The sequence below is a fragment of the Sus scrofa genome, chromosome 6, assembly GCF_054392235.1.
Source record: "Sus scrofa isolate SSC_HxYL_T2T_F1_AM1 chromosome 6, Sscrofa_HxYL_maternal_Yorkshire_Landrace_v2.0, whole genome shotgun sequence".
Taxonomy (NCBI): domain Eukaryota; kingdom Metazoa; phylum Chordata; class Mammalia; order Artiodactyla; family Suidae; genus Sus; species Sus scrofa.
This window is the reverse complement of record NC_139388.1, coordinates 174,700,333-174,724,871: the sequence shown is the minus strand read 5'-3', so window position 1 is coordinate 174,724,871 and position 24,539 is coordinate 174,700,333. Positions and strand designations below refer to the sequence as shown.

The window sequence follows — 24,539 nt, the reverse complement described above, 5'->3', positions numbered from 1 at the left end:
AGTCTCTTCCAGAAGCGCTGCGTGTCCAGCACACCCGCATCAAAAGGAGGAGCGCGTCCCGGAGGCCAGCCCCCCCCCCCCCCCGCCCCGTTCCTTTCGCTGCATCTGCAGCCGGTGCCCCACATCCCGGCCTCTCTCACGTATTTACATACTCCCTGAGGCCAACAGCTTCTCTCCACATGCCCTTTCCCCTCTCCCCATCCACCGGGAAGTCGGGAAGCCTGGCTCTAGCACCTTGGTCCTGGACGTCCTGGGCGACCTTGGGTGAATCCCTTTCCCTCTCTGGGCCTGAGTTTCCTCACGTGTGCAATGGGGGTTGAGGGAGGTGTTGGATGGGTTGGAGTCTAAAGTTCCTTCCGGAGTTCCGTTGTGGCTCAGTGGAAATGAACCTGACTAGTGTCGGTGAAGATGAGGTCTGGTCCCTGGCCTTGCTCAGTGGGTTAAGGATCCCGCGTTGCTGCAGCTGTGGCTGTGGTGTCAACCGGCAGCTGCAGCTGCAGCTCCGATTAATCTCCAGGTGTGGCCCTAAAAAGCAAATAAATAAATAAAAGAGAGAAAGAAAAAAGTTCCTTCCATTTCGAGAGGTCTGGGGCTGGGCCACTTGGTAGTTTACCACTGCCCTCCAGGGAGTTCCAGGCCTGGACGGCAGGGCTCCCCGCTGCCTGACTCCTCTCTCCAGAACCTCTCCCCCTCTGCATCCTCCCCTCCCTGTCTTTCCTTCCGTAGCTGTCTCAGTGATTAATTCCATAAGAACCCACGAAGGCAGAGGCCATTGTCCTCATTCTGCAGATGAAGCCACGCTTCTGTCACCTTGGACTTCATTGGGAAGGGAGGGTGCTCCTGGGTCTGTTCCTCAGCCAGCCCAGACGGACTGCCACTCACAGCTCAGTGACCACCTCTGTGAGCTGCAGTTGCATCGAGGGCAATTGGGAGGACTCTAAGGTGTCTGTGAGCTCAGCAGCCTGGAGCTTGGGGGCGTCTCTCTTTGGAGTGCAGCACAGAGCCACACCTCCAAATATCTCTGACTCTTATTCTACCTTCCAGATTATCCTTCTGCAGTAATGCTGCCCTCCTCCTCCTCTGACCCTGCAGCCCCCTGCCAGAGGCTCCTCAGCTGTCCTGTCCATCCAGCACTCTAACCCTCTCCTTCATGCTGCTCTTGCAGATTTTTGCTCGTCTTCAGCTGCCTGGTGCTGTCCGTGCTGTCTACTATCCAGGAGCACCAGGAACTTGCCAACGAGTGTCTCCTCATCTTGGTGAGTGCTGGAGTCTGGGTCGGAGGGAGGCTGTGTGGAAAAGCACCTCTGGGCTGAGGAGGGAGAAGTGGAGAGAGGCTTCGTATACCCTGGCTCAGAGAACGGCGTGCTGTGCTGTGTTCCCGGAGCTGGTGGCTGCCCCTCTCTTGGCTGCATCCCCTGCTGTGTAGCAGGTGATAGCAGAGCCCCTGCCTCTATGCCAGGGCTTATGCTGGGCCCAGAGGAGAGGAGAGGAGACCCCCTCCTCTTCAGGACCAAGGCTGCTAAAGCCATCCCCGGTGTGGCAGGGTCCCTCCGCTAAGCAGGAGCACCTCAGAGGGGCACAGTGACAGACAACCAACCCTTATGTCACCTGGTCAAGGTTACCAGGCTGCGATGGCTGGGAGGGCAGTGAGGAGCAGAAAAACCCAGACAGCTCATGGGGACACAAGGGAGGACAGACTTGGTCTTTCCGTCTCTTTGGAAGATGGCCTAGAAGAAGTCACTTGCCTTCTGGAATCTTTCTCAGGTCCGTCCAGGTGTAAGAACCTCAGGGAGAGGTGGCCTGAGAAAATCCTAGTACCCCTAATCTAGGGGCTCTGGGCTGGGTGGGTGCTGTGTGACCTGGGCTGGGTCCTGAAGAGTGGGGACCGGGCCCCTGATCCCACAGGAATTCGTGATGATCGTGGTGTTTGGCCTGGAGTACATCGTCCGTGTCTGGTCTGCTGGATGCTGCTGCCGCTACCGAGGATGGCAGGGCCGCTTCCGTTTTGCCAGAAAACCCTTCTGTGTCATCGGTAATGGGCCTGCCCCCGCGCCTGACCCTTGACCCCAAGCTCCAGGGTCGACACCCTGACCCCAGGACCCTGGCTGCTGACACAGACTTCACGGACCTTCCTAATCGCGCCCTCGGCCCCGGGAATCCCCGACCTCGGGTCCAGGCCCGGGGGAGGTTGCCTCCCCGGCGCGGGCCCTGACTTCGCCCCTCGCCCCGCCCCTGCAGACTTCATCGTGTTCGTGGCCTCGGTGGCCGTCATCGCCGCGGGTACGCAGGGCAACATCTTTGCCACGTCTGCGCTGCGCAGCATGCGCTTCCTGCAGATCCTGCGCATGGTGCGCATGGACCGCCGCGGCGGCACCTGGAAGCTGCTGGGTTCGGTGGTCTACGCGCACAGCAAGGTGAGGCCGCGCGGGGACCGGGGGCGGGGCGGGGCGGGGCGAGGGGCGGGGAGAGGGGCGGGACCGGGCCTGGGCCGGCAGCCGGGAGGGCGGGGCGAGGCCAGGGACAGACGCAGGGAGGGCGGGGCGAGGGGCGGGGCGGGGCCCGAGGGCCAAGGCTTCAGAGTCTCGTCGGGAAGTTTCTGGGTTCGGGGATCTACGCTTACAGCGAACTGGGGAGCTGGAACGGGTTCTGAGGGTGGCGCTGGGGCGGGACAGGAGGTGGGACCGGATGGCAGCCTGAAAGTGGGGCCTGGGGAGCGGGGCAAGGTAGGCTTGGGGTTCGGGGGCCGAGCGGGGAACCTGGAAGGTCAAGGGTAGCGCCAAGGTTTTGTGAGGCCTGGGTGTTCAGGAAAAGCAGGGCGGGTCTCCTTGGAGGCAGCTGCTGAGAAAGGCGGGCAGGGCCCCCGCCAGGGACCTCCGAGAGGTGGGTATTTTTTATCCCCTTTCAGAACCCCTCCCGGAGACGGTTCTGGGAGCCTTCCACCTCCTGACGTGTGCCAGGTGGGCACAGCGTCCCTTGCTTCCTCACGCCCCTCCGTCTGGGTCCTTGCTGTGGTCTCATCGGTGGCTGCCCCACAGGAGCTGATCACCGCCTGGTACATCGGGTTCCTGGTGCTCATCTTTGCCTCCTTCCTGGTCTATCTGGCTGAAAAGGACGCCAACTCCGACTTCTCCTCCTACGCCGACTCACTCTGGTGGGGGACGGTGCGTGAGGGTCTGTGCAGGGTGGACCTTCTCCCTGGGACCCTTCTCGGCCCGATCATTGTGACCCCGACTCAAGGACCTGTCTCTGTCCTCTCGGCCAGGGCTGGGACCCCCTGTGACCAGCCCCTGTATTGGTCCCCCAGCTTGCCTCAGGGGACCAGTTTGTACCCCCATCTGGGTCCCTTGTGACCTGTACACACACACACACACCCACCCCCCTCCCCCCGCCTCCAGCACAGGAGATGGGGAGAATCAAGTTATGCCTCTAACCAGCCCCTCTGCCAAGTCCTCGACTTGTCCCTCTGGGCACCCATGAGGACCCCTCCCTTATGATCAGGCTTCCGGGTTCCTGTGCCCTGACAAGCCCCTGTGACCAGCCCTGCAGGTGACTTGTTTGTGTCCCCAGATTACACTGACGACCATCGGCTATGGTGACAAGACGCCACACACCTGGCTGGGCAGGGTCCTGGCTGCTGGCTTTGCCTTACTGGGCATCTCCTTCTTTGCCTTGCCTGCTGTGAGTGCCCTTCCACGTAGGATGGCCTGGCCTGGGGGAGGGTATCCTGGGGGTAGAGCCTGCTAAGCCCCTCTCCAGCATTTGCATGGGCGGTGGGGACACCTCGGATGGACAGGGGTGAGGCACCTTTGCTGTCTCTGGGTTTTTTGTTTTTGTTTTTGTTTTTGTTTTTTGTCTTTTCTATGGCCGCACCCATGGCATATGAAAGTTCCCGGGCTAGGGGTCGAATCAGAGCTGCACCTGCCCGTCTATGCTACAGCCACAGCAATGCTGGAAGGGTGCCACATCTGTGGCCTATGCCACAGCTTGCTGCAATGCCAGATCCTTAACCCACGGTGTGAGGCCAGGGATCGAACTCACATCCTCACAGACATTATATTGTGTTCTTAACCTGCTGAGCCACAGTGGGAGCTCCTCCCCCCACCACATTCCCCCAACCATGTCTATTGTCCTAGGGCATCCTTGGCTCTGGCTTTGCCCTGAAGGTGCAGGAGCAGCACCGGCAGAAACATTTCGAGAAGCGGAGGATGCCAGCAGCCAACCTTATCCAGGTACAGGACGCCCAGGAAGCCCCTCAACTCTGTATGCTGACCCTTGTGTCCCAGCTTCACAGCTATGACTCCACTTTAAGCTCCAAGAGGAGATGTGGCTTCTCCGGGGTGATATGCCAAATCAGGAAGAGCTGGGATGCTGGATAAGATGGTCCGAAACGGCTCCCTGTGCCATATGCCCAGCGCAGGGCTAGCCAGAGCTGTCCCGTTGCCCAATTCCAGCCCCGACTCTACAGGCCTGGAGTGGAGTGGAGACTGAACAAGCAGCTCTGCACCCCTGGTGGAGACCCAGTCTTGCCACCATCGGCTGTGCCCACTCTACTTCCAACACGCTAATTCATTCCACACGCATTCACAAACGAATGCTGTAACTACGGAGAGAAATGGTTCTCTGAGGAGCACTTGACAGGGGACCTGGCCTGATCTGACCTTGAAGAAATCTCAGGGCTGACTACCCTGAGAAACTGCCATGAGCTGAGAACTGGGAGATAGGTAGGAGTTAGCCAGGGGAAGAGGTGAAGGGGGAAGCATTCAAGGTGCGGGAATAGCATGTGCAAAGGACCTGTGGTGAAAGAGAGCAGGGTGTGTTTGAGAAAGTGGAATGAAGCTAGTGAGACTGGAACAGAGAGCTCAAGGGAGGCGTGCCTTTGGGGCTCAGTGGGTCAAGGATGTGGCGTTGTCAGTGCTGTGGCTTTGAGTTTGATCCCTGGCCCAGGAACTTCCATATGCCTTGGGCCTGGACCAAAAAAAAAAGTGGAAAAAAAGTTCAAGGAAGAGTGGACAGTGGAAGGGTTTGGATAAGTGGGTGTGGCCCAGACGCAAGGGCCGCAGAGAAGAATTTAACATTTTCCTAAGAACAGCGAGGATCCATTGAGAGGTACAAAGTAGGAGGGAGGGTGACATGATCAGATTTATGTTTTGAAACGTAGTGAGTGGATTGGAGGGTGAGCCAGGTGTGTGGAGACCAGACAAGGGGCTCTGGCAGCAGTCCGGGTGAGGCGGGTGACTTGGATGAGGGTAGCAGCAGGTGAGATGGGAAGAGACGGGCAGATTCTGCATGTTTAGGAGGTGAGACTGTGGCATCAGGAATGGGGGAGAGGGAGGGGACAGGTGGTGGGTTTCTAGCTCGCCCAGCTGAATGGCTGGTGACCCTGCCCCCTGGAGGGGGACCCGAGCTGGGCTGTGGAGGGTGAGCTTGGCTGGAGCATGTAGAGTCTGGGGGGGGGCGCTCTGAGACCCTGAGGCGGGGTGTTGAGGCAGCCGGATATACGGGTCTGCATTGGAGGTGTGGAACGGGCTGGGCCTTGGGCGTGGATGGTAACGAAGCCCTGGGCATGGATGCTCTTGCCCAGTGGGGAGACGAAGGAGAGAGAAGAGAAGGTGGTCGGGACCTGGGCTTTTAGGAGCCTTAACGTTTGGTGGCTGGGTGGTCAGCGCTGAGCCGGCCAGGGAGGCAGAGAAGGAATGGCCACAGAGGTGGGAAAAAAACCAGGAGTGGGGGGCTCTGTTTCCCCTGCCGTCCGAGCCATTCTGACAGGGCACTGGCTGAAGCCAGGGCTCTGATTGTTTTTGTTTTTGTTTTCTTTTTATGGCTGCACCTGCAGCAAATGGAAATTCCTAGCCAAGGGGTCAAGTCAGAGCTGCAGCTGAGGCCTCTGCCACAGCCACAGCAATGCTAGATCTGAGCCGTGTGTGCAGACTACATGTGTGTAAGCTTGTGGCAATGCTGGATCCTTAATCCACTAAACAAGGCCAGGGATCGAACCTGCATCCTCACAGAGACAACGTCAGGTCCTTAACCCGCTGAGCCACAGTGGGATCTCCAGGGCTCTGATTTTCGTGAGTCTGTGGCTCAGCCTTGTGCAAGAGAAACCCCTGCAGGAAACAGTTCCGGGCGCACTGGCACAGCCTGCCTCCCCGGCTCCCCAGCGTGCTACCCCCTGCCCCCCAGCCCAAGTTTGACTCAACACCCTCTTATCTGTCCCCCCCCCAGGGTGGAACCCCCTCCCATTCCTGCTATCTCCAGCCACCAGCCCAGTCTTTCCTTCTCAGCATCCCTTGGGGCACAATGGCTGCTGTCCCCTGGGAGTTGGCCTTCCAAGGGGCATTGTAGGGGCAGGCGGCTGGCACTGTTTGTGCCGAGAGACAGCTGGTATTGTGGTGCCCATAATTAATGAGACAGCTCTGGCAGCTGCTCCCCAGCCCAAGCCAGGGGCCTAGGCAAGCAGGAAGTAAAAATACGCCTGGCCTGTGAGGGTGCCCAGCCAGTGAGGTCAGCTGTAGGCAGTCCCTCAAGAACAAGAGACGCGTCCGAAGAAGCGTCCAGTTTTGCTTCGTCCTGCCCAGGGCCTCTCACGCCCCCCTACCCTTGCTGATCGCCCCGCTCACAGTCCCTACCTGGCTCTTTTCTTTTCCTGGGGGAGAGAAGGGCAGTCCTTCCTCTTGTCTGACCCTCATCCCTCCTGCTGCAGAGGAAACCCTGCAATTTCATGGATGCTGAGGGGTTAGTAGGTGATGCTCTTTCCTCCCCTCAATCTCATGGGCGGTGACAGGCGGCTGGGCAGGTTGGCGGGGTTGTTCTTGGTAATAATAATTCATTTGGTCAGTATTTATTCCCCAGATGTTTGCAGAATACCTAGCATGGGCCAGAGGATACAAGGCACAGCTTACAGTCTAAGGAGAGAGAAAGACATTAATCAAATACACAACAAATAGATATTTATCAGCTGTGGTGACAGGCAATTACAGGAGTGTTTCCCAGGGGAACTTGGGATTAAGTGCCTGCTCTATGCCATGCCCCGTGCTTGGCATTTAATGGACAGTCACCCAGTTCACCTCATAACCCCTTGCTGGGCAGGTAGCCTTACGTTCATCTTAGGGACTTGCCCTCAGCTCTGCAGCTTTGCTTAATCCGTCCACTTGAGTAGGGGGCAGAACCGGGACTGACAACAACACCCCAGCTCCTAACTCCCACACGCCAAGGCCCTGGCCCTGACGCTGACCTGCCGGTGGCCCGGGGAAGCCATTTCTCTCCAGGTCTGCCTGCCGGCAGCTTTGGACTTGGAGCTGGCTTCTGGCTCTGAGCACCCTTCCGCTGGCCTGAGGACTGGGTTCTTCAGCTGGTGAGGGGCTCAGAGCCCTCTCTGATGCCTGTCCCCCCTCTCCTCCCCCCTTCCATCCCACCAGGCTGCGTGGCGCCTGTACTCCACCGACACGAGCCGAGCCTACCTGACGGCCACCTGGTACTACTATGACAGCATCCTCCCGTCCTTCAGGTAGGCCCTCCAGCAGGGGGCGGCTGGGGGTAATGCCCCTTGACACTTGGCTGGGACTCAGCCTTGGAGGGAGGGAAAAGGGTGGCAGCTGCTGTGGGAGCATCTGGGGCTGGCGCTGCAGGTCCTGTGTAAGAACCTGCAGTGTCCTCTCTCCCACTCTGCTCTGGCAGGGAGGGCAGTGACCCTGGACACAGCCGCGCCCCGCTGGCTGAGCCCTGGGTGCTGGGGTGCTGGCCGGCCGCATGCTCACCCCGAGCTGGGGCCACTCAGGGCAGCAGCCCAGCCAGCTCACCTCCTCCGTCTGAATCGGGGCCAGTTTAGCCCTTGCCAGCCTGGCATATTGCAGCTGGAGAGAGAGAGGGGTGTGGGCAAGAATGTTGGTGCCAGAGGTGGGTTCGAGGGCCCACCCCAGCACCCCCTGCATGACTCTGTATCTGCTCTTACTGTACCAGGCGAGCAGCCTTAGGGCCCCACAGTGGGTTCCCCGCACTGGCCCGGGAGGGGGAAGGCTGCATGGGCATATGGCACGATGCAGGGATTATTAATAACAGCGCCAAGCTCCTGGGGCCAGGTGCCTGGCCAGGCCCTGGGGCAGGAGGAATTCCTCCGAGAGCGGCTCAGTCCCGCGGGCCGGCGGGCAGCAAGCGAGGCGCGGCCAGGCTGCTGTGCTCAGCGTCTCTGCCAGCGCCTTTTCTGCCTCATTAGCCTCCAAGAGCAGCGGTTGCGTGATCCCAGTCACCCCCACACCTGGCTGCCCCCCTCCCTGCTCCCCCCCAGCCCCAGGGGCTTCCCAGGGGGAGGAGCAGGAGAGAAGGGCCTGGGGAAGGGGGGCTCCCAGAACCCCCTTGCTCCCCTCATCTCTCCCCCTGGCAGAGGCAAGCTCCTACCCCAGAGACAGGGGTGGTGGTTAGATTAGAAGGAGCCATTCTTTCTAGAAGGCGTCCTGAGGACTCAAATGTCAGGCCATGGGGGGGTGGGGCAGGGACTAGTTTGTTAGAAACGCGATGGGCATGATGGGGAAGCAAGATTGGCGGGGGGTGGTCTTGGGTCCTCTTGGGTAGGGGGGACAGAGCTTGGCTTGGAAATTCTGGGTCCACGGATCTTCTGCTCCCTGGACCACAGTTTCCTCATCCACACAATGGGCAGGCAAAGAGGCGGGACAGCCTCCTTGGTAATGGAAACAGGAAATGGCCTGGAGAGTTAAGAAGAAGCTGAGCCCTAAATCCAGCCCCCAAGAGCCCACGGCAAGAGTGACTCCTGCAGGAGAGGGAAGCTGGGCTTCCCTGTCAAGTTTCCCTCCTCAGCCTCAGTTTCCCCCGAAGATCCGGTCAGATCTGGAGGGTGAGAATGTCAGGGCCGGAGTTCCCGTCGTGGCGCGGTGGAAACGAATCCGACTAGGAACCATGAGGTTGCGGGTTCGATCCCTGGCCTTGCTCAGTGGGTTAAGGATCTGGCATTGCCAGATTGCACCCATTGAGCTGTGGTGTAGGTCGCAGACACAGCTCAGATCTGGCGTGGCTGTGGCTGTGGTGTAGGCCAGCAGCTGTTGCCCTGATTGGACCCCTAGCCTGGGAAGCTCCATATACTGAAGGTTGGGCCCTAAAAAAAAAAAAAAAAAAAAGATTTCAGGGCTGCCGCTGGCCACCGGGTGGGCACAGCTCCATGTCCAGGCGCTCAGCTTGCTGAGCAGAGAGTGGGCTGGACCTGAGCCTTCACCTGCCCCCTTGGAAGGGTGCCCTCGAGCTGGGCCCATTCTGCACAATCATACTTAGCATCCTCCTTTTTCTCAGCCACATCTGCAGCATATGGAAGTTCCCTGGGCCAGGGATGGACTCAAGCCATGGCATGGCAATGCTGGATCCTTAACCTGCTGAGCCACCGGGGAACTCCCATACTTGGCATCCTGGAGGGTTTCCCAGGAACCGGGTGTAGAAAGAGAGAGAGGAAGGCTAGTTTCCCACCCTCACCCCTGGCCACTGGGGCACGAGGTATTTGCTGAGCACCTGGAGAGAGGCAGGGCCTGGCAGGGTCTGTCAGGAGCTCAGTGCCCTCGAGTGAGGGGGCGATGCCAGGGCCCTGCCTGCCGCTGACGGCGCCCTCTCCTGCAGAGAGCTGGCCCTCTTGTTTGAGCACGTGCAACGGGCCCGCAACGGGGGCCTGCGGCCCCTGGAGGTGCGGCGGGCGCCGGTACCTGATGGAGCGCCCTCCCGTTACCCGCCCGTTGCCACCTGCCATCGGCCGGGCAGCGCCTCCTTCTGCCCTGGGGAAAGGTAGGGGCCCCGTGGGGCTGCCACCTCCTTGCTTCTCCTCCTCTTCCATTCTCTGTCTCATCCTCTCTCAGACCTGCCTCCAGCCACTACGTGGGTGTCTGGGCCTGTTCTGGGACCTCCCAGACCTTGTCCTGAGGCCTGGGCTATTGGCCTCGGCTGGCCTGACAGGTGCAGACTGAGGGTCTCTCTGGAGAGGCCGGAGTTGACTTGCCGTTTTGTCGCCGGGGGCTCCGGGGGTCTGAGCGGGGGCGGGTCCACACCACCCTCTCCCTTTGCCTCCTTCATTCACCCTGTTGTCCTCTTTCTTTCTGTTTCCACGTCCTCCTCACTCTTCCATCCCTGCACCCCATCCCTCCCGGGAAGCTGGAGAGAGGAGGAGGCCGCTGGCCACAGGTGCTTACGGCTCAGGTAATCGTGGGCAGCGTCCTGGGGTGTGAGGGCAGGGACTCCCCGACCCCAGCATGTTCCTCTGGACTCACCTCTTGGGAACGAGCTGCCGGCTGGAAAGAGAGCTCTGCCTAAGTACTGCCGTAGGGCCCATGTCAACTCAGCCAATGACGAATGCTCTTGTCTTGTGCAACCCTGTCTACAGCTTTGCTAATCCCAGAGGGCCCTTCTGGGATTCTCCCACAATACCTTTCTTCCTCACGGAAGGACATTTTGCTGGCCCAGCAGTCTCTTTCTCTTAATCTTCCTCTCCTGGAGGTTTTGCATCGCGAAAGATGAACAAAGAACGAACGGTGCTTTACCCCCACACAAGTGTTGGCAAATACTGGAATCTCAGGCATATTTGGATCAGGGAAACCCACTAACCACAATATGGGAAAGTGGCTGCTCCTACAGATGGATAGCTTTGAGGTCCAGGCTTCAGCCTCCCTCTCAGTCATCCCCTGTCCCTCACCCCTCCCTTTGCTTTGTCTCATCCTTCCATGTCATCCCTGAATCAGCCAGGGGGACATCTGGGCCTTGAGCCTCAGGTGTGATTCTGAGCCCTGGGCCCAGAACAAGGGAAGGCAGAAGAGGTGAGCCACTCCGGGGTCAGAAGGATTAGGTGCAGTGAAAGCTTGCCTCTGCCACCTGATGCTGTGTGTCCTTGAGAAAGTCATCAAGCCACTCTGAACCCCTGGGTTCTGGGCAGAAAATCAGGAATGTTTAGGTTGATCAAGGCCTCTGGGTTCTCCGGCTTCCTGGGCTGAAAAGGCCTGGGGAATGGGGGTTCCTGGGGAGTTCCAGGAAAGGAATTCTGCTCCCAGAGGATGCTGGGAGCAGAATTCCTTTCCTGGTCTCTGCGAGGCGCTTTTGGCCGGTGGCTGAGCAGGACGTGAGCAGAGAGGTGGAGCCCGTCCAGGTCTCTGCAGGGAGGGGAAGCATGATTGGCAAGGCCAGGCTGGGAGCTCCCTGGAAGAGGGTTCAAGGCGCAGCCCCACTGTGTTCCCTGTCACTGCCTGAATGTCTTAGAGTGTTCTCCTTGTCCCCATCCCGCCGTGGCTCACAGGTAGAAACTCAAAAGCTCTGGCATTTGAGCCACTCTGCCCAGGACACGAGTCAGGGCTCTTTGCAGCTTCAGTTCGTTCTGGTCTCTCTTTGCCTGAGTAGGAAGGTTCTGGGGAAGACCTAGACCCCAGCACCTAAGCCACCCCTACAGCTGCTCTGGGTCTCGGGGGGCCCCCCAGGGCCTGGGAACAGATGACGGCTGGGGCTTGGCCATCACGAACTCCCAGCCTTGGGTCCGTCTGCCCTGTGGTGTCTGTGTGGCTGGGGCTCATGTTGGGGAGAGTGGAGCATCCCTTCCTCCCAGGGACCCCAAGGGGCTGAGCTGTGACTTCTGAGAGATCAGGCACCACACGCCAGATGGCCAAGGCCTTCATCTTGGCGGTCCAGGCCCCGTGGGGCAGGCGCCCCAGACAGGACCCCCCCCACCCCGTACACACGCCCCTGGTTGGCCACACCCTCTGTGGTGCTTGTGGGTGGATCCAGGCTTAACACCTTCCCAGGACCACGAGGAGCGGGGCTTCCTGAGGGATGGCGTTGCCAGAGCCAGCACCTCCTCTCCGTGAGGTTTGGCGATGAGGTGCTAAGACAGCAGCTCCCAGAGTGTGGTCCACTGACTTTCCGCATCGGCATCCTGTGGGCCGTTGTTCAAAGTGCAGAGCTACCGCGACCTCTCCCCAGCCCAGCGCGGAATGAGCACCTCTGGAGAAAAGAGATTTCTGCATTTCTAACGCGCTCGCTCTGCAGGAGATCCTTACGGGGAGCTTGCGAACCTCTGCCTTCTGGGCATGTGGCCTAGAGGTGGATCTGAGTGTGTGTGAGTGTGAGTGTGTGTGGGTCCTTCTCTCCTACCAGCCGCAGGAGGCCGGCCCCATCCTGGCAGCTCCCCACCTTCGGCCCGCCTGCCCCCTTCCCACTAACCTCTCTCTGTTCGTGTCTTGTTCTCAACTTTCCAGCCAGATGTTTAGTAATAAACGGAGTTTCTTTCGGATCCACGCCAGCTGGAGACCGAGGTACCCCCTCGCCTGCTCCTCCTGTCCCCACTCTCCTTGCCCTGCTCAGTTCTGGGGCTGGAGAGGGGGTCAGGATGGGCCAAGGACACGTGCATGTGCCTGCCGCCTGCCGTCTGCCTCGGGGCCCTGACGAGCCCCTGGTCTTCCTGGGGAGGCCTCTGCCAGGTCTTGGGTCATGGGCCTGGTGCCCAGTCTGCCAGGAGGGACACCTCCAGGAGCCTTGTGACGAGCTCTGGCTCTGCCTCTGACCCCCTGCGTGGTCTTGGCCGCATCGCTTCCCTTTTCTGGAGCTCAGTTTCCCATCGGTGGACTGGGCAAATTGAACTAGAGGCTCTCCGAGGGTCCTTCCCACTCTGACTTTTGCCGGGCCTTGGGTTTAGCTTCCTGGCTCCCCACTGCTCACCTTGGACCCAGCAGATGCCCGGAGGAGATGGGATTGGCGCCTCCTTCCCGAACTCCAGAGCCCCTGCATTCCGGGGTGCCTGCCCTGGGCCAGGCCTGCACTAGGGACCTGATGATGAATTAAACACACTGCCTTGAGAGCTGCGGAGAGTCATTGCCCTTCCGCGTGATGAGCACAACCAACAAAGGAGGAAGCGGAGGGGCGGGGGCGCTTGGGTCAGGCGGTTGGCCCAGAGGAGGCCCCCAAAGGCGTGGGTGTGAGGGAGGCCCTTCCAGGCCCGGGAGGCGCTGCGCACCAGGGGGAGGAGGTGAGAGAGAGCACGGCCGTGGCAGAGAGCAGGCGGCCCAGCGTGGAGGTCGGGAGCTGAGGCTGGGTGCTGAAGAGCCCCGGAGCCCCACGTGAGCTTTGCCCTGCTGGCCCTGCCCGGCAGCTCGGACTCCGGGAGTTTCCCAGAGTGCCTCGGGGCCATGTGGATGAGGGTAGAGGGCTTGCGGAGGTGATGGTGACACAGTTCCCGGCTGCTCTACCGAGAAGCAGTGTTTCTTAGAATCGTGGGTTCTGGATCTGAAGCTGGCGACGGGACCTTGGGCACAAGCCCTGGGTGCCTTCTTTTCCTTGGATGTAAAGTGCTGGTGAGAATAGGCTCGGCCTCCGCTCAGACTGTGCGTGGCGCAGAGCAAGTGCTGTAGAAATGCCTGCCTCATGCTATTTGCCAGGTTATAGTGTCTCTGGGTCAGATCTGCCCCTTTGCAGGAGTCCGTCGGCTGCGTGGGCGTGGTGGGCAGGAAGGGCAAGGCCAGGGCGGAGAGGCCATCGAGGCAGCTCCTCCCAGTCCTGGAGAGAGGGGCCCTGTGCCACGCTGGAAGGGGCAGGCTGCCTCCATTCCCCCATGAGCTTGGCCTTTGGTGGGCAGGTGGAGACCTTAAAGAAATCCCTGTGGGAGCGAGGGCAGGGTTGGGTCCAGCAGGGCTGTCGGAGGGCAGCCTGGGTCCGGAGCTCACCCTCCCCGACCGGGCAGCCCCAGGCAAGCCCACACCTCCGTCACCCAGGGACCCCCAGACCTCAACATCTGTTTCTCCTTGACATCTGGGGTGGGACATTTCTTTGCTGTTGGGCATTGTCACATGCCTTGTTCAGCATGTTCAGCTGCCTTCCTGACCTCTACCTGGATGCTAGGGTTAGGGTTAGGGTTACAGCTAAAAATGGGTGACAGCTAAGAATGTATCCAGCCACATGTCCCCTCGTGAGTAAAACAGCCCCCAACTGAGGATCCCTGCCTGAGACCTCATCCTGGTGGCTTGTCCCAGAGGAGGAACAGTCTCTGAAGTCAGAGAAAGCCGGGCTCCAGGCCTTGTTCCATCCGCAGGGGCTCTGTGACCTTGGAAGCTGTGTCACCCCCTTTGACATCTATAAAATGGGGGAGGGACTTCAGAACCTGCCACCCGGAGTGGCTGAGCTGAAAGGGCTCAGGCCGTCAGTCTGGACCTTGTGTGTTCCTAGGAGTCTGGCAGGGAGGCGCTCTTTGGGTCCCCTGTGGGCCAGGTTTCCTTCCCTTTTCTTTGAGCTTTTAGGCTCCAGAGAGGCTGACGTGAGCCATTTTCTGGGCCCTGCCCAAGGAGCTGGGACCCAGGGCCGCTCCTCGGAAAACAGTGCCTGCTTGCCTTGAATAGGAGCCCGGGGGTCTCTGGCTGGCTAGAAAGTTACAGACCCCCCCGCTAACCGGGCTGGAAGCTCCTTCAACCCTCACGGAATCAGAGATGGAGAAGGACCCTTCGAGACCTCTAGGGCAAGCCCCCAGACCCCCTTCCTTCATAAGTCCTGCCGAGTGCAAGCGCAGACTTGTTTGCACACTTCCGTGACGGGGAGGTCACCCCCTTCTCCTCAAACCCCATTGGAGAGACGTGCTGGGCCCCTGACTGAGGGTCAGGGCCGTCTCCACTCCTTCTCTTCCTCTGCCCCTTGGCGGAGTGCAGGATGGAAGGAGGGGTTGCACGGGCCGGGTGGGGGCGGGGGGGGGTGCTTGCCAGCATGAGGAGAGCTTGAAGGGACAGCTGTGCAGAGGAAAGTTTGGGAGAGCCAACCTCAAACTTTGGTTGGAACCTTTGGGCTGTGCTGAGGGGATCCTGGGCCAGCAAACAGCTGGATTGCGGGGCCGCCCTGTCCTTCCCTCGTGCATCCTCCAGGCCCGCATCCTTGACCCACAACCTCGCCCCTCTGGGCAGAGGTCCTACCCTAAGGATGGCCCCATGTCCCGGTTTGAAGGCCCTTCCAAGGGTGCACCTGCTCTCGAGATGCTCCTCTCACGCCAGCGCCTTGGCTGTGTACCCCGTCCGCCATGCCCAGGGCATGGAGGACCCTGGCTCCCACTCAGCCCCTGCAACCAGAATCTGCCCTCTGCTCCAGCCTTGATCCGAAAGCCCCTGAGACGAGGTGACACAATGTCCTCCTCCAACCCTCCCCCAGCTCAGAATTCCCCCAAGGCTGGCTGGTGCTCTCCTGAGCCAGGGTCCTCGACACGTGGGGTGGAAGGGGCCCAGACCTGTCCAAAGGGGGCCGCTGAAGTGGCAAGTCACAGCAGGGAGGTGACGGTGACACCCCAGGGCATGGGGTGGGGATGTTTGCATAGGTCCTGTTCGGACAGTGACAACAGGGTCCTTGAAGTTCTTGGACACAGAGTTACTCTACCAGGGCCTGTCCTGGGGAACCTGAGGCCTCCCCTCATCTGTCTTCCTCCAAGATTTGGGGGACGCGTGGGGGTGTGGGGAGGGACGGCTGGGTGCACACACAGACGTGTGCATATGTGTTCACGTGCACACAGGTGTGTAGGTACTGTTGAGCGCAGACTCAGGAGGTGGCGGCGGGTCATATGGGCAGGATGTCAGCACTCAGGCAGGAGAGACTGCTGAAATTCAGGTTAAAGACCCTCACTGGAATGTCTGGGCATGGCCTGGGCAGACATGCGGGCCCCACGCTAGGCCTGCAGGCCAAGACCGCCAGCAGGCCAGTACACTGCACACCTCCAGGGGCACGGTTTATACCGAAGTCGGCGTGATGGAGACCTTTTGGAATTTTGCAGTGCACTGCCTGTACAACTGTACCAGGTCCTCAAGCTCTGACATGACCAGTGTGGGGTCAGATAGCTCCAGCAGCGGGCAAAGGAGGAAGGTAGAAACTGACATGTGTACACACATGCCAGCATAGCGCGCGCGCGCACACACACACACACATGCCTCACCTCCACACAGCCTGCCCCTGTGTACAGGAAGGAGCTGGGGGCCTGCCTCAGTGGGCATGGCCAGGTGAACATTTCCATCCCATAGCAACGTGTCCGCCCGAAGGGGTCACCACCTCCACCCTCCCACCCACCTGTCCTCCCAGGCCCAGCTCCCCTGTCCTCCTGTCTGTCTCTGACACCCTTCTTGGGTTTCTGTCAGTCCTTCCACTCTGACATCTGTCTCTTGTGCACCCCTTATCTGTCTGGGCAACGAGGGGTGAGAGGTGGGGGTGGGGAGGGGAGTTGTTCAGACTGACCCTGGGTCAGCTTCTCTAGGAGTCAGGGCCCCCCTCACCACACCCTCGTCCCATCCCAGGAAGTCTCCCCTTGGTGGAGAATCAGCCCCGGTAGCCACCCCTAAGTCCTAAGTCAGCTGTGTCCCCCGACACGTACCCCCAACTCCAGCTAACTCTGCTCTCTCCCCGACCCGACCTGCCCTGCCAGCAGCCGGATGGGCATCAAAGACCGCATCCGCATGGGCAGCTCCCAGCGGCGGACAGGCCCCTCTAAGCAGCACCTGGCACCTCCGCCGATGCCCGCTTCCCCGAGCAGCGAGCAGGTGGGGGAGGCCAGCAGCCCCACCAAGGTGCAGAAGAGCTGGAGCTTCAACGACCGCACCCGCTTCCGGGCCTCTCTGAGACTCAAACCCCGCACCTCTGCTGAGGGTGAGCCCCTGTGGGTGGGGGGCCAGGACCTGCTGAGGGTGGCGGGAGGGGACGGAGTCTGAGCTGGGGTGGAAACACTTGGTTCTGGTGGTCCCAGCTCTGTGACACCAGTCTTCTGGTCTGTAAAATGGGCGTCATAATAGCGGCTTCGCTGGGCTTCAGACTGAGAAACATGGAGCATAGACAGGGCGTCTGGTGGTTAAGAGCACAAGCTTTGGAGCCGGGCTGCCTGGGTTTGAATCCTGGCTGTGTCACTTATTTGGGGCGGGTACCCTCATCTCCCGGGCCTCGTTCTCCGCATCTATAAAATGGGGACAGTAACCGCATCGACCTCATGGGCTTGTTGTGAGGATTAAATGAGGTTATCCACAGAAGGAGAAGGGGAGCGTTTGGGAGGGTAGTAAGTGCTCAAGAAAAGCTGGCAGCATTAGGAGTGCCCACTGTGACTCAGCAGTAACAAACCCGACTAGTATCCGTGAGGATGCAGGTTCGATCCCTGGCCTTGATTGCCTCTTGGCTGAAAGATTAGACTGTGATTCTGTGCAGAGGCCTCGGGCCCCTTGTCTCTGGGGCTCACTAACCTGTGCAGTGGGACCAGCGAGCCCTCCGCCAGGGCTGAGTGTAGTTCGGCCTGGGCCAGACCGGATGTGCCCCAAGCAGCTCCTGCTCACCAGCCACCAGGCAGGCGTATACACAGGGCAGACGGGCACGCAGGAGAGAGTTTTCTCCCCCTGGGTGGGGCAGCCAGGGAGGCAGGAGCCCGGTCTGCTTTGTGTCCCCAGGAAGGGCTCCTTCTCCCTCTCTGTGCCTCTGAGGGCCATGGTAGAGGGTGGGAGCTGCCCCTTCTGCTGCCATCATAAGGGCCCCCCACCCCCGACGTTGCAGAGGGCCCCTCAGAGGAAGCGGCGGAGGAGAAGAGCTACCAGAGCGAACTCACGGTGGACGATGTTATGCCTGCTGTGAAGACGGTCATCCGCTCCGTCAGGTGAGACCGAGGCTCGGGGCTGGGCCACCCACTGCTGCTCCCCCCCTGGGGGCTGTCCTCATGGCTGGGCCCGGCCTAGCTGCCTGCATGCCAGCTGCTGCCTGCCTGGCACCCTGGGCAGCGCTGGCTGGCGGAGACCCTGGAGAATGGACGGGGTGGGCAGGAGACCTGTGGCTCCCTGCAGGGTTTGCGCAGACTCATCACGTCTGGAGGACTGGCCTGGGGGGCGGTGGGCAGTGTCCTCTCGGCTTCTCTCCCTGCCTCTCTCTCGCCTTATGTCAGGCTCCCTTCCCGCTGTGCCTCTCTCCCTAGCTCTGTATCAGCATCTTCCCGTCTCTCCCTGGGGCTCTGTCTTACCCGCGATCTCCTTCGGTCTGGGTCTCTGTCTCTGCCCAGGGGCTGGGCAGGACCTGGTGGATGGGCATGGAGGCTAGAGGTCCAGCAGTGGCTGTTTGGGGTGGACAAGGTAACGAAGGGCAGAGAGGGAGCTGGCAAAGAACCCCAGTCCTCTGAGACCCCTCCGCCGACAGGATCCTCAAGTTCCTGGTGGCCAAAAGGAAATTCAAGGAGACGCTGCGACCCTACGACGTGAAGGACGTCATTGAGCAGTACTCGGCAGGGCACCTGGACATGCTGGGCCGGATCAAGAGCCTGCAGGCTCGGTGGGTGCGCCAGGCCCCTCCTGGGGCGGGGGCGCCGCGGCCCCCGCTCCCCCGCTCCCCCGCGCGAGGTCTGCTCCAGCCCTTCCGCCTGCGCCCGGACGGAGCGCCCCCTACGGGCCGCTGCGGGAGCTGGAGGTGCTTCTGCAGCGCGGGGCTGCCAGTCACCGCGTTTGCTATTGAAGCCAAAGGAACGGGTGGGGTCCTCTGTGAAGGTTCGGGTCCTCTGTGCAGATCCTATGAACCTGCTCGGCCTCGGGGACGTCTTCGCGTGACTGCTTCCTTGTCCTAAAAGAACAGGCCTAAAATAATCAGGGGCCTCCCGTCTCCTAAGGGAACAGGCAGCTTGCCCTCAGTGCTGCTTCAGTGCTTGCCTCTGGAATCTTCCAGGGCCTCTTCTCTCCACCCAGGGTATAGAAGAATCTCACACCAAGACCCCAATCACCCACACCTTGCACGTCTCCACTTAGCCTGCATTCTCACTGCCCATTGATTTGTTCTCTCAAGAAATTGTCACTGGGCATTTATTTGGTACTTGCCAGACCCAAGGTGCTGGGGCGGAAGGCGGGAGTGTGATGGCAGGAAAGCAAAATGGAGTCCCTGCCCTCATGGAGCGTTCATTCCAGTGGAAAGAGAACAGATGACAGGAGAACTAGACTATGTCAGATGATGATAAAGGCTAAGGAGAAAAATAAGGGTTAGGATGTTGGGGTTTGCGATTTTAAATAGGTGAGAAGCTGACATCTGAGAAATGGAAAGTGAGGCAAATGGTCCCATGGTTTTTTTAAATAGTTTCCAGGACTTCATTGTGGCACAGTGGGCTAAGGATCTGGTGTTGTCACTGCGCTGGCTTGAGTCTCTGCTGTGGCCCAAGTTCAGTCTCAGTCCAGGAACTTCTATATGTCACGGGCGAGACCAAAAAAAAAAAAAAGTTTCTAGAGGGAACAGCAAGTAGAAAGGCTTTGAGGACTTTGAGATGGTCAGGTGTGCCTGGGGTGGTGTTTTAGGGACAGCAAGGAACTCGCTCCTGTTTGGCGTGAGAGAAGCAGGAGATGAGGTTAGAAAGCCAAAGGCACTTAGACTATATAAAGCCCTGCAGGCCACTGCAGAGAGGCTGGCATTCATCCAGAGTCAGATGTGAACATTGGAGGGCTTTGAGCAAAAGGCTGACAAGATCCGTTTTATATATATTTTGCTTTTTACGGCAGCACCTGCAGCATATGGAGGTTCCCAGGCTAGGGGTCCATTTGGAGTTGTAGCTGCCCACCTACACGACAGCCCAGCAACCCCGGATCCGAGGCACATCTGTGACCTACACCACAGCTCACAGCAGCGCTGGATCCTTAACCCACTGAACAAGGCCAGGGATCGAACCTGCGTCCTCATGGATACTAGTTGGGATTGTTGTGGCTGAGCCACAACAGAACTCCCAAGTTATATTTTATTTTATTTTATTTTATTTATTTATTTATTTATTTTTGTTGTTGTTGTTGCTGTTTCTTGGGCCGCTCCCACGGCACATGGAGGTTCCCAGGCTAGGGGTTGAATCGGAGCTGTAGCCACCGGCCTACGCCAGAGCCACAGCAACGCGGGATCCGAGCCGCGTCTGCAACCCACACCACAGCTCACGGCAACGCCGGATCGTTAACCCACTGAGTGAGGGCAGGGACCGAACCCGCAACCTCATGGTTCCTAGTCGGATTCGTTAACCACTGCGCCACGACGGGAACTCCTCCCCAAGTTATATTTTAAAAAGATCACCCTAAGTGCTGTGTCTAGAATGGCCCATACGGAGCTAGGGTGAAAGTGGAGAGGCCAGTGAGGGGGCTACTTCCAACACCATCCAGGCAAGGTGCTGGGGTGGCAGCAGTTGAGGTGGGGGGAATGGTCAGATTCTAGATCTATTCTGAAGGGAGCGCTCACAGGGTTTTCTACTGGGGTGTAAGGGCAAACGAAAAAGTGAATCAAGGATAAAGCCAAGATTTTGGGCTTGAGCTGGAGGGAAAAGATGCTGTTTATTCACAGGGGGAAGTCGATGAGTGGAGCAAGTTTCCGTCAGGAAAGCTGGGCCGTGTTGGGTTTGTGAGGCCCATCAGGCATCTAAATGGAGTGTTGATCGGGCAGAGGGATGCGGAGTTTGGGGGAGAGGTACGGTCTGGAAATATAGGTTTGGTGTCAACAGTGTGTAGAGGATCTGAAACTCTGGAAATGAAGACATTACTTAGTGAGTGAGAGTAAACAGAAAAAAGAGGTTCCAGGAGCGGGCCTTGGGTCCTGCAGTGTTTAAAGGTTGTGGAGATCAAGGCGGAACCAGTCAAGGAGACAGAGAAGCAGAGGTCAGTGGGGTAGGAGGAGGACTGGGGGAGGGTGACGTTTGGGAATCCAAATGAAGAAAGCGCAGCGGGAAGGGCTGATCAGATGTGCCCCTCACGGCTCGTAGGTCACAAGTATAATGGAGGGTGACAGGGATCCTTGAACTGGCAACCTAGAGGTCATTTGGGATCTTGACCACAGTTTTGGTGAAATGGTGGGAATGAAAACCTGACTGGAGAGGTTTTAGAGAGAAAGGAAGGAGAGAAATGGGACGGGGAGGGTAGGGATAACACTTTCAAGAGTTTTACTGTAAAGTGGAGCAGAAAAACAAGGTGGAACCAGCTCCAGCCTTGTCCCCTTATAACTCACATGCCCACTTGTGTCTCTCCCTCGCCCTTTTCTGCCTCTCCTCCCTTGGGCGGCTCTTTTATTTGTCATGCTTGGGTGTGATGCCTTTGCTCGCCAGGTGGGAAAACCCTCAGAACAGCAGCCAGGTACCTGCATTTAACGAGGTCCCCATTTGGCAGAGTAAGCGGGTCCCCTCCCTCAGATTGCCTGTTCCCTGCAGTGCAGGAAGTCTCCCCTTTCAGCAAGCAACCTCGAAATCTTGTAGGATAGAAGGGGGCGGGGCAGGGTCCCCGCCTTTGACAGTTCCCTTTCCTCGCAGGGTGGACCAGATTGTGGGCCGGGGTCCCGGGGACCGGAAGGCCAGGGAGAAGAGCGACAAAGGGCCCTCCGACATGGAGGCGGTGGATGAAATCAGTATGATGGGACGCGTGGTCAAGGTGGAGAAGCAGGTGAGTGTGGGCGGGAGTGGCGCTCGGGCGGCAGAGCTAGTTGTTGGCCGAGAAGCTCTGGAAGGCCCCAGGGTCAAGCCCAAGGGGAGGGTGCCCTTCTCAGAGCCGCAGCCCAGCGGCATCTGCCCCGCAGATAAGCCCCGCTTCCCAGTAAGCCCGTCCACTCCTGCTAACCTACCCCAGTAAACCCCACCCTCTCCAACCAAGCCCCGCTCGAGGTCTCAGAAAAGCCCGTCTAAATCCCATCTACTTCATTGAACCCCGCCCCAGCTGTCCCCATCACCCGCACCGTTCCAACCCAACACAACTAAATTCTGTTCGGAGTTGGGGTCGGAGGGAGTAAATCCCGGGTTCCCGGCTTCGTCCCTCCCGCGAAACGCCCTCGGGCTTTGCCGTAGCACCTCCTGCGGGAGGAGCCGCATCTCCCACTCGCGGTCCTTCCCCGACAAGCCCCGCCTCCTCGCCGCTCTCGTCCCACCCATTTCGGCGCTTTGCCCAAGCCCCGCCCCGCCATCGCCCCGCCCAGTCCCGGCCAAGCCCCGCCCCAAGTCCCACCTCCAGTCCCGGCCAAGCCCCGCCTCCAGCCCGCCCCGCCCCCAGGTGCAGTCCATCGAGCACAAGCTGGACCTGCTGCTGGGCTTCTACTCGCGCTGCCTGCGCCCTGGCACTTCGGCCAGCCTGGGCGCCGTGCAAGTGCCGCTCTTCGACCCGGACACCACCTCCGACTACCACAGCCCCGTGGACCACGAGGACCTCTCCGTCTCCGCACAGACGCTCAGCATCTCCCGCTCGGTCAGCACCAACATGGACTGAGGCGCTTCTCGGGGGCGGGGAAGCACACGGCCAGCCCCGGGGCCTGCCGCTCGGACTCGCCCTCTGAGGCCTCTGGACTCCTCTCTTACTTGAACTCGCTCCCTCGTGGGAGAGAGGCCACACGCAGTGTTGAGCTGCCTGGGTGGGCGAGATCCCCGATGTGGGTGCCAGCGACCCACCCCACCTCAGGAGCCTGAGATGCCAGGCCGCACGGAGGGCAGCAGCGGCGCTGTCCCGCGGCCTCTAGGCCCCGCAGTGCCCCGCCTGTTCCACCAAGGCCCGACATGGCCTGCCTGGCAGGGGCACTACCCCGGGAGTGGGAGCAAGGCGCTGGGGCCCTGGGCCCTGACCCCGCTTCCAGCTATGCAAGGTGAGGTCTTTGGCCCGCCCTTCACCCTTCGGACAGAGCAGGGAAGCCCTCCCGCCAAGTCCCTGCCCCTCTTGGGGGCGGGCCCAAGGTGCCCACACAGGTACCCACAAGCACAGGACCCTGCCCCAAGGCAGGTGGGCACCATATATGCAAACTATGTTAAATATGCAACTTTGGGGACCCCCATGGGGTCCCTCTGCCCCTCTCCCGCTGGGAGAAGGGGCCCCAGCAGTAGCTGGTCTCAGGCTGCTTGGCCATGACCCCATCCGCGTTCTTTGGCTTATCACCCCCTCCCCTTCCAGCATGGGGCCTGCGTCCCCCCCGCCTCCCCAGGGGCAGTGCCTGGGCCTTTCTTCCCATTAGCAGGTGTCCTCTCCCAGGGGCTCCCTCTTCCTGGCAGAGGTTCCCCCTCCTCTGACCCTAGACACCCCGGCAGCACAGGTCTCTGTACTCTCCCACCCCACGGACCATGTTCCCCCGGTCACACAAACATGTCCCTCCAGGCATGCAGGAAGTCCCTCACACTCACGCGGACACACACAATCACTCACACTTGGAGACTTGAGCACAGAGCCCCTCAGCCTCTCCTGGGCCTTGGCCGCTGATGCCAGTGGACTGGCCTTGCAGGGCGAGGTCAGCTACAAGGAGCCCCCCACACCATCCGGGTAGGAGAGGGAGCTCGGATGGGACCCCAGGTGTCTCCAGGCCCCAGCCCAGAACTTTACCAGCTCTCCTTTCTCGAGAAGATCGACTCCTCACGGGTCCAGGAGCCCTAACTGCTGCCTCTGCCTGCCCCCGAGGGCCCTGCTGGGCGTCCCCACAGCACAACTCAGGCCTAGGCCTCTGGGGCCTGGACAACACTGGAAAGACCCCAGACCCTTCCCCAGGGTGGTTAGCGGGCCCGCTTCTCTCCAGGCTTGCCCTCTTTCCAGTCACTCCAACTAACAACCAGAGAGAATAATAACGCATCCCGCAAGTCCCGCTTGTCAGGCACCACCTGCGCGTGTGGCGCTCACATGCACTCTTTCCCTCCTCCCACACCCCACTCTGCACTTCAGTTGGCAGCCCCCTGACCACAGAAGCCCCTGTCCACTCCAGGCCCCCAGCACCTCTTCGGCCTCCCTACGCCTCTGTTGCTCTTCTGCAAAGCCAAGGCAGGTGGCCGGAGGGGGATGGGTAGTGGACCAAGGGCCACCCTTTGTGGGGTGCCAGAGAATAAGGGGCTCAGGCCCAGCTGCCTGCATCTCATGACTGGGGACCTGCATGCACCCGTGCCAGGGCTGGGGTTGGATCTTGCTCAGCCCCACGGTGCCCAGCCTCTGCCTCCACATGCCCTCTGCATGTGACCATCATGCCCTGGATGGAGCCTGTCCTGGCTCACGTCACCTGCACCGCACTGTCCCCCGAGAGCCACGCCTCCGCCCCCGAGGGACAGAGCTGTGGAGAGGGCGGGGATGGGATCATCCTGTGACCAAAGGACCCTTGGCAGAAGCCCTCCCCCTTCCAGGACCCAGGCTTCCCACCCGGTTCTCGGATATGCAAGTACCTCACTTTGTTAACTTATTAACTTATTGATTTCATTAAAGTTTTCAGTAGGAGGCGGTTGGTCTTGGCTCTTCAGTGCCCATGGACTGGGGCCCTTGGTCTGTGGGTGGGGACGAGGAGATATGGATGAGTCAGGTTGTAAACAGCAGAAAATGCAGCCTGAAATGCCTTAAGCCAAAAAAAACAAAGCTCCTGTGGTGGCTGACTGGGTTAAGAACCCGACTAGTAGCCATGAGAATGTGGGTTCAACCCCTGGCCTCGCTCAGTGAGTTAAGGATCTGGCCTTTGCTGCAAGCTGTGGCGTAGATCAAAGATGTGGCTCGGTTCTGGGGCTGCTGTGGCTGTGGCATAGGCCAGCAGCTGCAGCTCCCATATGACCGCTAATCTCGGAACTTCCATATGCCGCAGGAGAGTCTGTAAAAAAAGAAAAGGGAAAA

General features: G+C 59.8%; 1 protein-coding gene across 10 annotated transcripts in view; it reads left to right on the top strand.

The window, feature by feature from the left end:
* Positions 1 to 24,155, top strand: part of KCNQ4 (potassium voltage-gated channel subfamily Q member 4) — a 55,792-nt gene extending 31,637 nt beyond the window's left edge. For 5 of the 10 annotated variants that reach the window (XM_003128110.7, XM_084965556.1, XM_084965553.1 and 2 more), the window contains 13 exons: positions 1,166 to 1,256; positions 1,906 to 2,032; positions 2,239 to 2,414; positions 3,036 to 3,161; positions 3,568 to 3,678; positions 4,134 to 4,229; positions 7,416 to 7,504; positions 9,613 to 9,774; positions 16,400 to 16,620; positions 17,506 to 17,605; positions 18,136 to 18,267; positions 21,245 to 21,374; positions 21,975 to 24,155. In XM_003128110.7, the coding sequence (XP_003128158.4) occupies positions 1,166 to 1,256; positions 1,906 to 2,032; positions 2,239 to 2,414; positions 3,036 to 3,161; positions 3,568 to 3,678; positions 4,134 to 4,229; positions 7,416 to 7,504; positions 9,613 to 9,774; positions 16,400 to 16,620; positions 17,506 to 17,605; positions 18,136 to 18,267; positions 21,245 to 21,374; positions 21,975 to 22,187 (1,774 nt within the window). In that variant the 3' untranslated portion in view covers positions 22,188 to 24,155. Of the gene's footprint in view, positions 1 to 1,165; positions 1,257 to 1,905; positions 2,033 to 2,238; positions 2,415 to 3,035; positions 3,162 to 3,567; positions 3,679 to 4,133; positions 4,230 to 7,415; positions 7,505 to 9,612; positions 9,775 to 10,137; positions 10,183 to 16,399; positions 16,621 to 17,505; positions 17,606 to 18,135; positions 18,268 to 21,244; positions 21,375 to 21,974 lie in introns of all 10 variants that reach the window. The other 5 variants (XM_021096972.2, XM_084965558.1, XM_021096970.2 and 2 more) reach the window with 4 other exon arrangements.
* The last annotated feature ends 384 nt before the right edge of the window (positions 24,156 to 24,539 follow it).